The 16,420-nt window shown below is 42.6% G+C and overlaps 1 protein-coding gene across 3 annotated transcripts in view; it reads right to left on the reverse strand.

Moving 5' to 3' along the window:
* Positions 1-16,420, reverse strand: part of SNX10 (sorting nexin 10) — a 77,818-nt gene that overhangs the window by 24,568 nt on the left and 36,830 nt on the right. For all 3 annotated transcript variants that reach the window (XM_007171513.2, XM_057550351.1, XM_057550352.1), the window contains exon 2: positions 1,524-1,570. In XM_007171513.2, coding sequence (XP_007171575.1) covers positions 1,524-1,547 — 24 coding nt within the window. In that variant the 5' untranslated portion in view covers positions 1,548-1,570. The remainder of the gene's footprint in view (positions 1-1,523; positions 1,571-16,420) is intronic.

The raw sequence follows: 16,420 nt of genomic DNA on the forward strand, positions 1-16,420 counted from the left end.
AATAAGGCCTGAGAAGGGCAGTGGGTGGAGGGAGGAGCAGGAGACGAGCCTGGGGAAAGAAGTAGGGTCAGATCATACAGGGCCTTAGAAACCACATTGAGGAGTTTGGACTTTGTTCTAAGAGCAACATGAGAGAAACCAAGAAATTCTGGCCACACACAGAAAATGAATTGATATGTGATGAACAGTAGTATGTTACGTTACGTCCAGAATCTCGCCTTGCTGTGCTTATTTCTTGCTGACAGAGGCTCAAGTAAATTTCTGGGCATTATACCTCTTTCTCCTTAACGGTATTTTCCTTTTCAATTGAAGGACTTTCCAGTTTAAAACTGCTTTATGTTATAATATTATTATATAATTAGTTATAATAAAGGACTTTGCAAGGTCAATATAATGCTTTCTTTATGCAGTTGGTTAAAGTTTGTGTCTAGTTTTTATTAGCTGAAATGAACTTTAAAAATCGTGATTAAACCAGCCAAGCAAAAAAAAAAAAAAAAAAAAGCTTCTCATTGGAAAAAAGTCTTTGTTGCTTTCATGGGTAGCTTTCTCCCCCCGAGAACAATTTTTAAAATGTGCCTTTGGAATAGTGCCGGCTGTCAGCACAGCTCCACTCTCAGGCCAATACAGGTGTGTAGTGAAGCATTCAGCTTACCTGAAAGGAGGCCTGGCCTCTGCCCTTGGCTTCTGGGAGGTGATCTCTAGGCCCCTGGAATGTCTTGCCTGACAAGAGTATCTTTGTTTGCCTGGGCTTTGGCCACTGGACAGTCTAACAATGTGAATATGATGGAGGCTTAGGGCCACGCTCTATCAGCTGTGACCTCTGGAGGAACTAGAGACTAAAGGTACTAGCCTGATCCCAGGAGAAGCGGACAAAAAGGTTGGCCATGCAGGCAGGATGAGCCCCAATAAAAACTCTGGACACCAAAGGCACAGGGGAGCTTCCCTGTGGAAATTATCACACACTGGCTCCTTGTGGAGAGAATAAGCAGTAGCTCTGCATTTGGGCCCCTTCCCAACTTGGCCCTCTGCATCTCTTCCTTCAGCTGGTTCTAACTGGTATCCTTTCCCTGTAATAAACCATAACGGTGAGTATAACTGCTCTCAGTGAGTTCTGTGAGTCTTTCTTGTGAATTATCACAACTGAAGATGGTCTGGGGAACCTCCAAATTTGAAATTGGTATCAGAAGTGAGGGCAGTGTGGAGACTTGCAGTTTGGCCACCTTCACAGAGAAGGTATTTCCTGAAGCAAGCACCTTGGTCCCAGCACTGTTTAACACAGGGACAAGGAAGAAGCATGCCTGGTCTTCGTACTGGGTAGGGCCAAGAAGGCTGCACTGACGCTGGGGAGTGGGGGTCAGCAGGTTCAGGAGGGCAGCTGTTTTGTTCTTTCATTAGCCCCCTTCTGTGACGTCCTGTGGTATATCTTGACTCTCCTCTACAGATTTATGGTCAGAGAATGAAGAACTAACCTGTAGTGAGTCAAAGCACATGGATTATCTATTTGGGGATTTCTGATGACATACCTCTTTCTGCTGTTCTGGAAACATCTTCAACACAGGACACGATCGACCTGAAAAATAAGATACCAACACTCAGTGATTTGGAACCTCCATACAGGAGCAGATATGCCTCTCAGGGCCTCCCACCCAGATCCCCCTCGAGAGCCTGCCCTCCCACAGTCTCTGAAAAGTATACCTATGCTTCTCCCCCACCCTGTCTCCTGCTGACCCAACCAAGGTGAACATCAGTCCACCTGGGAATTGGGAGTTTAGGACATGGCAAGGCCAAGACAGCCAGATGATGACCGGCCCTCAAACTGAAGGCCAGGCAGAGTCAGGCTGGAGGTGGAGCCTTGGGGAAATCAGAGGAGGCTGGAGATGTTGGGGAGCAGAGGGCCACGAGGGGCAGCAGGGGATGCTGGTTGGCAGTGAGGTGAAGAGAATGGAAAAGATGCCCAGAGATCCACCACTGAGAACAGCCCTGACGGTTTCACCAGCAACCCAAGCTTTCAAGGGACAGGTCACTCCTGTGACATTTAAACTACTCCAGAGTTCAGATAAGAGACGGTGTGGCCCCAAGAGGGAAGAAGATCGGAACCTTGATTCTGAGCCTCCAGTCAGTGCAGTCAGCCTCTGGGCTGATTCCAGGCCCTGCATGTTCCTAAGATTGTCTATTGTTCCTTAAAACCCCACTTAGCTAGTTGGACTTAACACCTACTCCCTGCCAAAAAAAAAAAAAATTTTAATCCCCTCACTCTATGCATGCACATGTATTTTACAACAGAAAGGTGGCTATGGCTGCATGGTCACAATCTGCCTTTATTTTGATAATATAAGTCTGACCCCACTTTCCAGATGATTATTATCATCCACAAGTATTTTCTGAGTCTCCACGAACGTCCCTGGCACTGCAGGGAATACAAGGAAGCAAGAATTCCAGTTCTGGTCTCCAGTCCCACATGGTGGGTGTCGGGGAGGAGAACCGAGAGCAGGCAGAGGAAAGAGCTCCCGAAGGAGGTGAGCGAGCCACACCGTGAGCAGTGGCTGCGCTTCCAAGGGGAAGGAGGGTCCTTTCAGCCAGAGTGAGTGAGCGAGCAGGAGGACCCCCAGGGGAATTTCAGTGTTCACGGAAAGAGGAGGAAGAGGTGTGACAGTGGCATACACAGAGGATGGGGGAAAAGCGTGATGGACAATCCAGAGATGGGGGCCAGGCCCGTTCAGCTGAGGGAAAGGGTTCATGGAAGGTGGGAAGCTGCCAAAAAGGTAGGTCTGCATCCTAACCTCTGGAACCTGTGAAGGTGATCTTATTTGGAAAAGGTGTCTTTGCAGATGGGTGGGCCCCAAATCCAATGACAAGTGTCCTTATAAGAGACAGAAGAGAAGAAATCACCCACACACAGAGGAGAAGGCCATGTGAAGATGGAGGCAGAGACTGGAGTGATGCAGCCACAAGCCAAGGACACCTGGAGTCACCAGAAGCTGGAAGAGCAAGAAAGCCTTCTCTCCTAGCGCCTACAGAGGGAGCACAGTCCTGCCAACACCTTGATTGCAAATTTCTGGCCTCAGGAATGGTGAAGAGAATAAATTTCTGTTGTCTTAAGCCACAAAGTTTGTGGTAATTTCTTATGGCAGCCACAGGAAACTAATACAGAGAGGCTCTCTGGGGATTAGACTAGAAAGGTAGGCTGGGAACGTAGCTGGGGAAGGGGGAATTCATTCATTCACTCACTCACTCAGTATTTATGTGCCATGTGCCGGAGTAGGAGTGGAACATACAGTGGAGTGCAGAGCAGACTCAGAGCTTACGAGATGACTTCATAAATACAGTGTAGAAATGACAGGAAAGGAAAGGAAAGGACAGCCTCTTGGAAGAACGGAGAGACTAAATAGGGAGGTGGGGGAATGTCGCCTGGGAAGGCTGTACTGAGAAAGTGGCACTTAAGCTGAGGCCTAAAGGGTGGTGTGACTTAGCGAGGAAGGCTACAGGAGAAAGGCATTTTAAGCAGAGGGCCTGGCGTGTGCAAAGGGGCAGAGGCTGGAAGGAGGAGCAGCTCAAGAGTTCAGGTTATTGAAGGAATCCCTGCATTGGCTGAAGGCTAGGCCATGGGTTACATCCATCTTGGGATTCTGACAAAACACTGATCGGGTGGGTCCTTGACCCCATGCCTCCACCCCTTCTAGATCCTCCTGCCACCTCCCACTCCTCTTCCCCACCCCTGCTCAGAAACCACTTCCCCGCTCCTGCCCCAGCTCTTCACCCCCATTACACAGCGTGTTGTGCAAGTCCCTGCTGGCATTAACCTCACTTGCATCATAATACTTGTATATTCTCTTTCTCCCAGTTGACTGAATGTCTCCAACAAAGCACATCTGCATTTTCTTGTGTAAACTTCACAACCATTCTGTGAGGGAGATTTGAGTGTCCTCACTTTACAGGTAAGAAAACAGAAGGTTGGAGGGAGCAGGTTGTCCCAGGTCACATAGGGAGGGAGAGAGCTCAATTAGTCCAGTGTGAACTCAAGCCAGTCTGCTTCCCAACCCAGGACTTCCCATTGCCTGAGGCTGCCTCCATGACTGTGTGGCTGGACAAACGGTTCAAATTTTGGGTCTTAATTTAATTCTCCCCAAAGGACTTGAGCTTTTCACTCACCCCCACCCAAGGCAGGAGGATTCAACAGTTCTCACAGGGCACTGGCCACCCTGAGATGCTACAGACCAAGTCAAACTGTACAAATAGGAAACTGAAAGTTTAAACTGGCTCCAAAACATCACAGAGAACACACAATCAAGCTTTAATATTTTAAAGCTGGATAGAGGGATGGGGGTGGGGTTAGAGGGAGGAAGACTTTCATTTTCCACTCCATCCACTTCCACATTGTTTGAATTTTTCCAGTGAACACAAATTAATTTTACATTTTTTCAGGTAACAATCATTTAAAAATAAACACGATAATTCTATCAGAAGTATTAAAGAAGAAATGACAGGCCCAAAATGGAGACACCTGTGCTAAAACCAAGACTTAATACCTACCCAAACTGCCATTACAACCTTCCCCAGGAATGTAATCCCAACTAGAAAATGTGAAATTTTCTAGTCAGCACCAATTAGGTCACTCTTTTGATCCCCCCAAAGGAAGATGAGGTAACTCCTTCGGTCCCCCATAGGGAGGTTACCTAAGCCAGAAATAATCTTTTTGTTTGTTTATGGCTTGTCTTGCCTTTGAAAACCTCTCCCTCTCTGCAGCCCTTTGGAGCTCCCCTCTACTTGCTAGGTGGGATGCTGCCCAATTCATGAATCGTTCAATAATGCTAATTAGATCTTTAAATCTACTTGGTTGAATTTTTGTTATTCAACAGAAGAAATAATGACTCAAACATAAATTATGGAAGATTTTTACTTCATGTAAAATAAACAGCAGATTCAAACGTAGGAAAAGATGCTACCTTTATAACGCAATAGAAAATGTCATCTGGTACTGGACCTTGCCATGGCATTTACTGATGGGGAGAAGGAAATTAAATGATAGCACAATAGAATGGTTTGAGAGAAAAGTTAGATGTCTATAATTTAGCAAACCAAAGCCGCTAGTCAGGAACTGCCCCTTGATAAACTATGCCCTCCTGGTGGGTTGTAAAATTTTTCATTTGTTTAGATTTCCAAATTCCCCAGGTTAGCCCCTATGCCTGTCAAAATAATGGATATGGAGAATTCTTGCCTCACTGAAAGACTTACAGGAACCAGTGTGGAGATCTGACCCCAGGTGACCATCAACAAGGCTGTGCTTGGAGCATTTTCTCTCCCCACCACAACCAGGGAACCACAGCATACGTCCATGGTCACCCACTGCAATCCATTCTCCCTCCCGCTTACCTTCCTCCCAAGAATTGGTCAATCTCACAGCCATTCCAAACAACAGGGATGATTTCTCAAACCTGTTATTCAGGTTAGAGTTGGGGACACACAGATGACGGAGCTACATGGTGACCCCCCCCCACTGGAAAATATGGCAGCTACCGAGAATCCTCTGAGAGACTCAACGTGTGTCTTCATGACTGCATCACCACCTTGAGAGTAGGATTTGCCAAAACCAGAAACTCCAGGAGAAACCTGCCTCCACTTTTCACCCTGGAATATTTCTTCTATAAAACAGAAAACATTTGTGAAACAAACAGAATTCTCTAGAGCAGAGGTCAGCACTATTTTTCTATGAAGGGCCAAATGGTAAACATTTGAGGCTTTGCAGGTCATGTGGACTCTGCTGCAACTATTCAAATCTGCCATTTGTAGTAAGAAAGTCCCCACAGACGGTAAGTAATCAAATGAACACGGCAGTGTTCCAGTAAAACTTTATCTACAAAAACAGGTGACAGTAGTTTGCAGACCCCTGCTACAGAGCAATCGAGTATTGTGTTTTCAGTTCTATACCTTAAAAGCCCTTTCTTAAATCAACAGGGGACAACCTTTGTATCGCTAAGCTTGGTCTGTACACCTAATGGTGGTCTCCTCTCCGCCAAGCAAATTACTGACCAAAACTAGGCTCTATATGTGAGTGGAGTGAAAAAGGGTTACACATGTTCTCCACCGGTGAAATAAGGAATAACAAGCACGGTTTATAGATTTCTTTAAAATGAAAATAGAAGGGGGTGAGGTTCAAGTAGCACAGTTTTGGGTTTTCCTACCATCCCATGTCCAAACAACAAACTTGTTAATCATGAAACAAGATCTGAATTTACATCCAAGTCACAAGGATATCCTGAACAGAATGAAACTGGTTTTATCAAAAATCTACAGTTATTGACCCACCATAACAATATACAATTTCATAAACCAAATAGACACGTTTTCCTGTACTTCCAATACAGAAACCAAGAGAAACCTCCTGTGTTTCCAAACTAAAGTGCAGGTGGATTCATAACTAACCTCACGGTGGACAAGGCCTAAGCGTAAGGGGAGATGAGTGTATTTTTATAAGGAAACAACTTTGTTATCTTTCTTTTCTTTGCTGTGTTAGGAGGAGTAGTCAACCCTCAAACAAAATATACTTAACCTCTTCTCCCTTCGGGAAGTGTGGCCAAGTTCCAAGAGTGGGGTGCTTCAGGCTGGGGACAGGCCTGTAAGTTGGGTGTGGAGAAGGCAAAAACTAAAAAAGATACCATCTGATTATTATTTCCCTCCACGTCTCACCGTCTTGCTTTGACACTGCTTTCTGCCTAGTCTTAGAGAAGAGACTCCACTACGGGACACCCGTGCTTGGGGAATGGCATCACTTACCTGGTTCCTTTCCTATGACAATTCTGCCTCCAGAGAGGGTTATAAGACAGTTAGACAAGAGCCTTGGTACTGAGGTGGGGGAAAGGGTGTGAGATAGGAACCCCAGGGAGCACCTGAGAGGGTCCAAGGGGAGTTGGCCGAATAGCCTGGGTCACTCTCAGAGGTATCTAAGAAGTGGGGGGGCGGGGGCTTCCCTGGTGGTGCAGTGGTTGAGAATCTGCCTGCAAATGCAGGGGACATGGGTTCGAGCCCTGGTCTGGGAAGATCCCACATGCCGCGGAGCAACTAGGCCCGTGAGCCACAACTACTGAGCCTGCGCGTCTGGAGCTTGTGCTCCGCAACAAGAGAGGCCGCGATAGTGAGAGGCCCGCGCACCGCGATGAAGAGTGGCCCCCGCTTGCCGCAACTAGAGAAAGCCCTCACACAGAAACGAAGACCCAACACAACCAAAAATAATAATAAATTAATTAAAAAAAAAAAAGAAGTGGTGGGTGGGGGGTGGCTACTTCCAGGGGCATCCAGTAGCTGTGTTGATCTGGGGTTCTCAAAAGCTTCGTGCCCACCCTTCAAAGGGAGAACTTCCTCCCACTGCACCAGTCCTGTGCCTGAGGCTCCTCGAGTGTGCACAGAGGAGAGAGCCGTGTTCTGCCACGCCTGTGTCTCACCAGCTCACTGCCTCACAGGGGAAAGGCTGGCCATGCCAGGGAGTTTATGCTGTGGCCATCATGCTCCCTAGGGCACTGAAGTCCCCAAGGAGTCCTCTAGGACACCGAGAGGAATTGGTCCTAGTAGTATGGTTAGTAAACATCTCCCTACCCTCACATAAACATAAAAACAATACAAAGAACTTGAGAAAACAGTGATAGACATGACCATATGAAAATTTAAACCTGCTGTATGTTTGAAAAGGGATTCAAAGACAAATGTCACATAATAATAATATTTATAATATGTATGACAAAGTATTAATATTCCTTAATTTGTGGAAAGCTCTTACAAATCCATAGCAAAGAATATTCCTGTAGAAAAGTGAACAAAGGTTACTAACAATCAGTTCACAAAACAACGACAATAAAGGTCAAACTCAACAAGAAAACAACCTGATTTTTAAAATGGGCAAAGGACCTGAATAGATATTTCTCCAAAGGTAATGTACAAATGGCCAATAAGCTTATGAAATATACTCAATATCACCTCACATCCATAAGGATAGCTACTACCAAAAAGCAGAAAACAAGTATTGGTGAGGATATAGAGAAATTGGAACCTTTGTGCTGGTGGGAATGTAAAATGGTGTAGCTGCTATAGAAAATAGTATGGAGGTTCCTAAAAAAATTAAAGTAGAATTACCTTATGATCCAGTAATCCCACTTCCGGGTATATATCTAAAAGAGTGGAAAGCAGGATCTCAAAGAGACATTTGCACACCCATGTTCATAGCAGCGTTATTCATAACAGCCAAGAGGAGGAAGCAAATCAAGTGTCCATCAACAAATGAGGGATAAGCAAAATGTGGTGTGTGTATACACAATGGAATACCATTCAGCCTTTAAAAGGAAGGAAATTCTGACACACTCTACAACATGGATGAAACTTGAGGACATTATGCTAAGTGAAATAACCCAAACACAAAAAGACAAATATTTTATGATTACACTTACTTTATGAGGTTTCTAAAGTAGTCAGATTCATAGAAACAGAAAGTAGAACAGTGGTTTGCCAGGGCTGGGAGGAAGGGGAAATGGCGAGTTCTTGTTTAATGGGTATAGGGTTTCAGTTTCAAAGATCTGGAGATTTGTTACACAACAATGTGAATATACTCAACACTATTGAACTGTACCCTTAAAACAGGCAAGATGATATATTTTATGTTTCTTACCACAATTAAAAATAACATTTTTTTTGATAAAAAGGTCAATAATCTATTTCGAATGTTTAACCTTGCTGTAAGTGCAAATAAAAATGAGATGCCATATTTCTGTCTATCAAATTAGAATGTTTCTTCAATGATATCCATTGCTGGCAAGCATCATGGGAAATGGAACTGAATGCTGCTGGTAGGAATGTGAGCTATTTCAATATTTCTCAAAAACAATTTGGCCATATGTTTCAAAAGCATTTTTAAATTGCTTATGTTCTTTGACTCAATTATTCCACATCTGGAATCTCAACCTAAAAAAACTGGTCAGACATGTGCAAATAATTTTTGTATGAATGTTCACGATGCAGTATTTTTCATTTAAAAAATCAAATAAAATAGAAACCTAAATGTCCATAAGTAGTACACTAGGAAAAGTGAATTATGGTAGGGCTGCATAAGAGACCACCTTGTAGCCATTCCAAATTATGTTACAGAAGAATATTAAATGATAGGAACTGTTCAAGAAGTATTAAGTGATCTTTTTACATATGTTTTTATTTCTTTACTTATTTATTTAAGAACCAAAACCTACATGTGACAAGTCAACAGTGGTCACTTCTGTTTTATTTCTTTCTTTTCTGTATTTTTCCAAAAGTTTACAATGCGTTTGTTAAAGTAAGAAAACCATGATGATATCACTTATATTCAGAATCTGAAAAGATGATACAAATGAACTTATTTACAAAACAGAAATAGACTCACAGACATAGAAAGCAAACTTACAGTTACCAAAGGGGGGGGATAAATTGGGAATTTGGTATTAACAGATACACACTACTATATATGAAATAGGTAGACAACAAGGATACTGTATAGCACAGGAAAGTATATCAATATCTTGTAATAACCTATAACGGAAAAGAATCTGAAAAAATCTGTGTGTGTGTTTGTGTGTATGTGTGTGTGTGTGTGTATATGACTGAATCACTTTGTACACCTGAAACGTAAATCAACTACATCCCAATAAGAAAGTGGGGAAAAAAAAAGAAAACTATATATATATATATATATATATATATATATATATATATATGGATTTCTTTTCTTTTTTGGCCATATGGCTTGGCGTGCAGGATCTTAGTTTCCCAACCAGGGATTGAACCCAGGCTTACGGCAGTGGAAGCACCAAGTCCTAACCACTGGACCACCAGGGAACTCCCAGAAAACCATATATTTTTTAAAAGATAGTAAACAATGTATTCAATTACTTTTATTATTCCCCCCTCCAAAAAAAAAACAATAGCTAATTTCACTTTCAGTGTTTGTTTCATTTCCTCCTAAATGTTCAGCAATTTTTCTATTTAAATTAAAAAAATCACTGGCTTCTTACTTTCATCTGTATAAGGATATGCCATCAGTGGTGTTATTTAAAATTCAAAATTTAATTTAGTGCCAGTTTTTCCCAGACCTGCTCTCAGTGCTACCTATGTCCTTTGCAGGTCTGTAGTGGGGATGGGGCGGGGGGGCGGTATAGCCCTCCCAAAGGAGGGGAGTTCTACAGGTAGCCCTGTTTTCTATCACCTGTGGGGCCCTCCTCGGACACAGGAAACAGCATCAGTGATGGGCATCGGACTCCAGGGAAGCCCATGCACAGGTTAGCCAGGTGCCTGAGGCACGGCCTGGCATGGAAAGCAGGGACGGCTGGACACCAGCTCCCTCCCAGCATTTAGACTAGGAAACACCAAGACTTGGCAGTTCTCTGGGTCCTGAAGCTAGGAAATGATGATGAGAAAAGGGAGAGATAACGATGTCTTAACTGGAGTTCTAAGGGACCAGAGCTTACACTTAAACAGAAGCCATGATGTAAATAAAAGATCTCTTGAGATAGTAAAGAAACCGGCCACCAGAAAAGTTGAATTACAGAAGCCGGCTTCAGCTGCTGATGTCCGCAGGGCTGCCCAGTGCCAGCGCCGTAACCCAGAGTTCTTACTTCCCCAGTGGCTTAAGTGCCCAGTGTCTCCTGGGTTCCCATGCACAGTGTCCTTACAATAAGCAACCCCGTACTTGATGTAGCTTGAGGGAGATCCCAATTTGTGCAATCAAAAGAGCTCAACCAAAAAGAAAAAGGAAAAAGAGCTACACCAAACATGAGAATGGACTGAAGTCGGGCAGTCATGCACTTTTGAGGAGGGCCGGCAAGGTGTGCAGAACCATGTGTAAATCAAGCCCAAGCTGTTCTTCCTCAGTCTGATCTTAGAACTTTAAAAAGGCAAAGCCAAAATGGAAAATGGAAAAAAAAGCAGAAATCTGAAATTCAGTGAACGTTGGAAGACAAATAAAATTACCATTAAATTTTTCCAGCATTTATCACACATACACAAAAATATATTAAAGAGGGTTAGCAGTCTAAAAAAACAATGGTTCCTAACACATAAAATAATGAAACCACTAACTTGCTGATCTCTATGATATAATCTCTATAATGGGTTCCATTTAGAGTCATGAATATGATGCTAGGACAAATTTAGGGTTTGAAATCCAGAGACAAGAAAAAGAAAAAAAAAAAAAAATATATATATATATATATACATATATATATATATATAATTTTAGCCTCACAACCATTTTGGTGGCATTTAGGAAAAGTGCTACCTTAGACTTACAGATGCTCCGGACACAGGCATGTGCATGTTGGGCCTGACCTCCACCTCCCTTCATACACATGCTAAGGAGAGCCACTGAGGGGAGAACAAAACACAACTAGGATAAACAGAGGAAGGAAAATAGCCATAAAAAGCAGATGTAGGAGAGAGGAGCAGACCGCTAGAGCAGACAGGCAGGTAATAATGGACTTCCTAACTTGTGCTGTGACATCTTCTTTCCTCACAAGAAACTTAACCTCCCAGATCAAATCCAAAAATATTTTTCACACTTCCCAAACGGTCTCCTTCCTTTTTTATGCTACTAAGTTTCTCCTATTACTGATTCATCTGGGCTACTCATTTTCCCCTTTTAGAAAAGCAGACAAACCTCAGAAGTTGGGGGAGGGGTATTAGTAACTTAAATATTAATGTGAATTAGTCCAATCGGATTGCATTCCTATTAACCAAGAGTGATCAATCTTCAGCTACTCACTCTCCTCCCCCACCACACAAGACCATCGGCTTTTGGGTTTATGGAGTTCTTTGCAGGCTGATGTATCCCTCAGTGCCCTGCCACAGGACCGTGAAAGACCTAAACACACAGCCTCCTAAAGAATGACAGAAAATGCCCTGCTCCTCTCTCCAGCCAGCAGTTGGAGAGACATTTTTTTTAACTCTCCACTCACCCTACCCCTTCACCTGATAAGACTTTGTGAAAGTATTACCACAAAAGTTCCCACCAAAACACTACCTGAAGAAAAGCATCAAAAGAATAAAATACCTAGGATTAAATTTACCAAAAGTGCAAAACATATACTCTGAAAACTACAAAACACTGTTGAAAGAAATTAAAGAAGATCTAAATAAATGGAAAAACATCCCGTGTTCATGGATTGGAAAACTTAACATTGTTAAGATGGCAATTCTCCCCAAAATGATCTATAGATTCAGTGCAATCTATCATAATCCCAGCTGAATTCTTTGTACAAATTGACAAACTGATTCTAAAATTCACATCTAATTGCAGGGGACCCAAAACAGCCAAAACAACCCTGAAAAAGAAGAACAAAGTAGGAGGACTCTCACTTCCTGATTTTAAAACTCACTACAGGGCTTCCCTGGTGGCGCAGTGGTTGAGAATCTGCCTGCTAATGCAGGGGACACGGGTTCGAGCCCTGGTCTGGGAAGATCCCACATGCCACGGAGCAGCTGGGCCCGTGAGCCACAATTGCTGAGCCTGCGCGTCTGGAGCCTGTGCCCCGCGACGGGAGGGGCCGCGATAGAGAAAGGCCCGCGCACCGCGATGAAGAGCGGTCCCCGCACCGCGATGAAGAGTGGCCCCTGCTTGCCGCAACTGGAGAAAGCCCTCGCACGAACCGAAGACCCAACACAGCCAAAAATAAATAAATAAATAAATAAATAAATAAGAAAATCCTTTAAAAAAAAAATAAAATAAAATAACTCTCAACTTTAAAAAAAAAAAAAAAAAACTCACTACAAAGCAACAGTACTCAAGACAGTGTGGGACTGGCACAAGGATAAACAAATAGACGAACAGAATAGAAATGAGAGTCCAGAAATAAACCCATATTTCTATGATCAACTGTTTTCATCAAGGGTACCAAAACCATTCAATGGGGAAAGAACAGTCTTTTTAATAAATGGTGCTGGGACAAGAGGATAGCCAAGAATTAAGTTGGACCCCTACATTATACCATATATAAAAATTAACTCAAAATGGATCAAAGACCTAAATGTTAAGAGCAAAAACTATGAAGTCTTAGGAGAAAACAGGTAAATCTTCATGGCCTTGGATTTAGCAAAGGATTCTTAGATATAATAAAAGCATGAGCAATAAAAGAAAAAATAGATAAATTAGACTTCACAAAAATTAAAAACTTTTGCGCTTCAAAGGATACCATCAAGAAAGTGAAAAGTCAATGCACAGAATGGGAGAAAATATCTGCAAATTGTTTATCTGATAAGGAACTTGTACTATCCAAAATATATAAAGAACTCTTACAACTCAGTAATAAAAAGACTTAAGGATCTAATGTATAACATGGTGACTATAGTTGATAACACTGTACTGTATAACTGAAATTTTCTAAGAGAGTAGAATTTAAATGTTCTCACCAAAAAAAAAAAAAAAGGTAAATAAGTGAGGTGGTGGATGTGTTAATCAACTCAGTGCGGGAACCTTTCACAACGTATACACATAGTATCACATTGTACACTTTAAATATCTCACAAATTTGTCAACTGTACCTCAATAAAGCTGGAAAAAATAATAAAAAGACTAATAACTCAATTCAAAAATGGGCAAAGGATCCTGAATAGACATTCTTCCAAGGAAGATATACAAATGGACAACAGGCACATAAAAAGATGCTTGATGTCATTAGTCATTGGGGAAAGCAAATCAAAACCACAATGAGATACCACTTCAGTCCCACTAGGCTGGCTAGAATCAAAAAGTCAGATAATAACAAATGTTGGCAAGAATGTAGAGAAATTGGAACTGTCATATATTGCTGGTGGATATATAAAATGGTGCAGCCACTTTGGAAAACACTCGCATTTTCTCAAACAATTAAACATAGTTTACCATTTGACCCGGCAATTCTATTTTAGGTATATACACATATGTCCACAGAGAAACTGGTATATAAATAGCAGCATTATTCATAATAGTCAAAAAGTGGAAACAACCCAACTGTCCAGTAATGGGCGAATGGATAGACAAAGTGTGGTATATCTATACAATGGAGTATTATCCGACAATAAAAAGGAATGAAATACTGACACATCCTACAACAGAGATAAACCTTGAAAACACCATGGTAAGTGAGAGAAACCAGTCACAAAAGTCCACATATTATATGACTTCCATTCACATGAAAGTCCAGAATAGGGAACTCTATAGAGACAGAAAAGAGATTCTGGGTTGCTTGGGGCTTGGGTGGAGTGGGTGGAAAGGTGGAGATTGGGGGTACAGAGGGTGATAGCTAAAGGACAGTGAAATGAGGTAGTGAAATATTCTAAAATTGACTGTGATGATGGTTGCACGTATCTGTGAATATGCTAAAAACCACTGAATTGTACACTGCAATTGGGAAATTGTATAGTATGCAGATATCACAACAAAGCCACTTAAAAAAAAAAAAAGTAAAGTACTATCTGAAACCCTTCATTCGTGGCCCTAGTGTCACTCATCCTGCAAACCACAACGTCTGCCAAGCTGAAGGCCCTCCAGGCATCAACCCTCCCCTGGGGTTCTCTCATCCCTACCTGGCTCCTGTCCCTCTGCCATCTCTCCTAATCCTGCCTTCCAATATGCCCCTGGAACCCTCAATCTAGAGCCAGCAAATGTCCCACATTTGCACTTATCTCAGCAGCTTTATCTTAGCTGGGTCCTGGTTCTTCCACCCTCCCCTTCCATGGTAACCCTCCCAAGTCAAAACTGCTCATTTCCTCAGCCCTCCTGTTTTTCAGGACCAGGAGAAACCAAATTTCCCTGGTCACTGTTATCTCCAGACAGTAACCTACCAAGAAGTACCCAGAACCTAGGCATGGGACCAACTAACTCCCTTCTCCTCACTTCCTAGCATCAATTCCTTCTCTCCAGGCTCCTGCTCCTCATTTCTACATTTTTAGGGACCTCCTCCTCTGTGTTCCTCCCCACTTTTTCCTGATCCCTCCAAGGAGAAACTCATTCACAGAATGACCTAACCTTCCCTGGTCTCACCTTAGCCTGTTCTCCTTCATTCCTGTGACCTAACACTTTGTTTACCAACAATGTATTTACCATGTGGCTACATCCCAACCAGGAACTGTTCTTTGAAATGGAAAACTAAAAAGTCCCCTCTGACCACCACCTGCCCACCCTTCCTTTTCTCACTTCCTCATTCTCACCCAAATTGCTCTTCCACTTGAATGAAAAGCCACTAAAACTTTTGATCCTACCCTTCTTATTCTCCCTCTGGACTTCACTTCCTTCTACCATTCAAATATTCTCCCCCCTCCAGCATCCTTTTTTTCCTGCTCCATTGACACATAGCTCCTTCTACCTGCCAGCCCCCCAAACATGGATCAACATAGGCTCTGCCTCCTCCACTTTCTCTCTTGTCCTGTCCAATACTGAAGAAAAATCCAGTCGTTCTGTGACAGGCTCCATCACCAGGTTCTGAGTTCCAGCCTAAGTGCGGCCCTCCAGGGTTCAGGAGTCTTTCCACTCATCCAGCAGCTTCAGACCATTATCTCTCATCCCCAGCCTCCTTCCTCCTCCCAGTCTACTCCTCCTCTGTCATCTGATAACTGTATCTCCCACTTCATCAGATAGTAAGACCATCAGGTTTACACTCTTCATCTTGATCCTCTGCCGCCTTGAAATCTACCCATATATTCACCCACTTCCCTTAGTCTCAAAGAAAAGCATCAAACCCTCTCCTGTCTTCATGATCTTATCTCCCTGACCTCCTCCAAGACCTCAGCCCATCAATTATTCCACCCCCTTAATAACTACAGCTTCCTTCTTTTCATTAGTCCCTTCTCTTTCCCCAACAAGCAAGCTCAGGTTCTTCTCATCCCAGTGTAGATGGGCAGCCCTGCCTAATTCATCAACCTATGAAAGACCAGGTGCTGCTGCAGACATTGGAGATGGGGCAACAAACAAAACAACCCCAGGTCCCGGGTTTCACTTACATCAGAGTGGGAGGAGAAGGAAAGTTCTCCAATAAATGTACAACTCAGCCATAAAAAAAGAATGAAATTTTGCCATTTGTAATAACATGGATGGACTCGGAAGGTATTATGCTTAGTGAAATAAGTCAGACGGAGAGAGACTAATACTATATGATATCACTTATACGTGTAATCGAAAAAATACAACAAAACTAGTGAATATAACAAAAAAGAAACAGAATCACAGATATAAAGAACAAATTAGTGGTTACCATTGGGGAGAGGGAAGGGAGAGGGGCAATATAGGGGTAGGGGATTAAGAGGTACAAACTATTAGGTATAAAATAAATAAGGTACAAGGATATATTGTATAACACAGGCAATATAATCAATGTTTTATAATAACTATAAATGGAGCATAATCTTTAAAAATTGTGAATCACTATATTGTACACCTGTAACA

This window comes from Balaenoptera acutorostrata, chromosome 7 (assembly GCF_949987535.1).
Source record: "Balaenoptera acutorostrata chromosome 7, mBalAcu1.1, whole genome shotgun sequence".
Lineage (NCBI taxonomy): Eukaryota > Metazoa > Chordata > Mammalia > Artiodactyla > Balaenopteridae > Balaenoptera > Balaenoptera acutorostrata.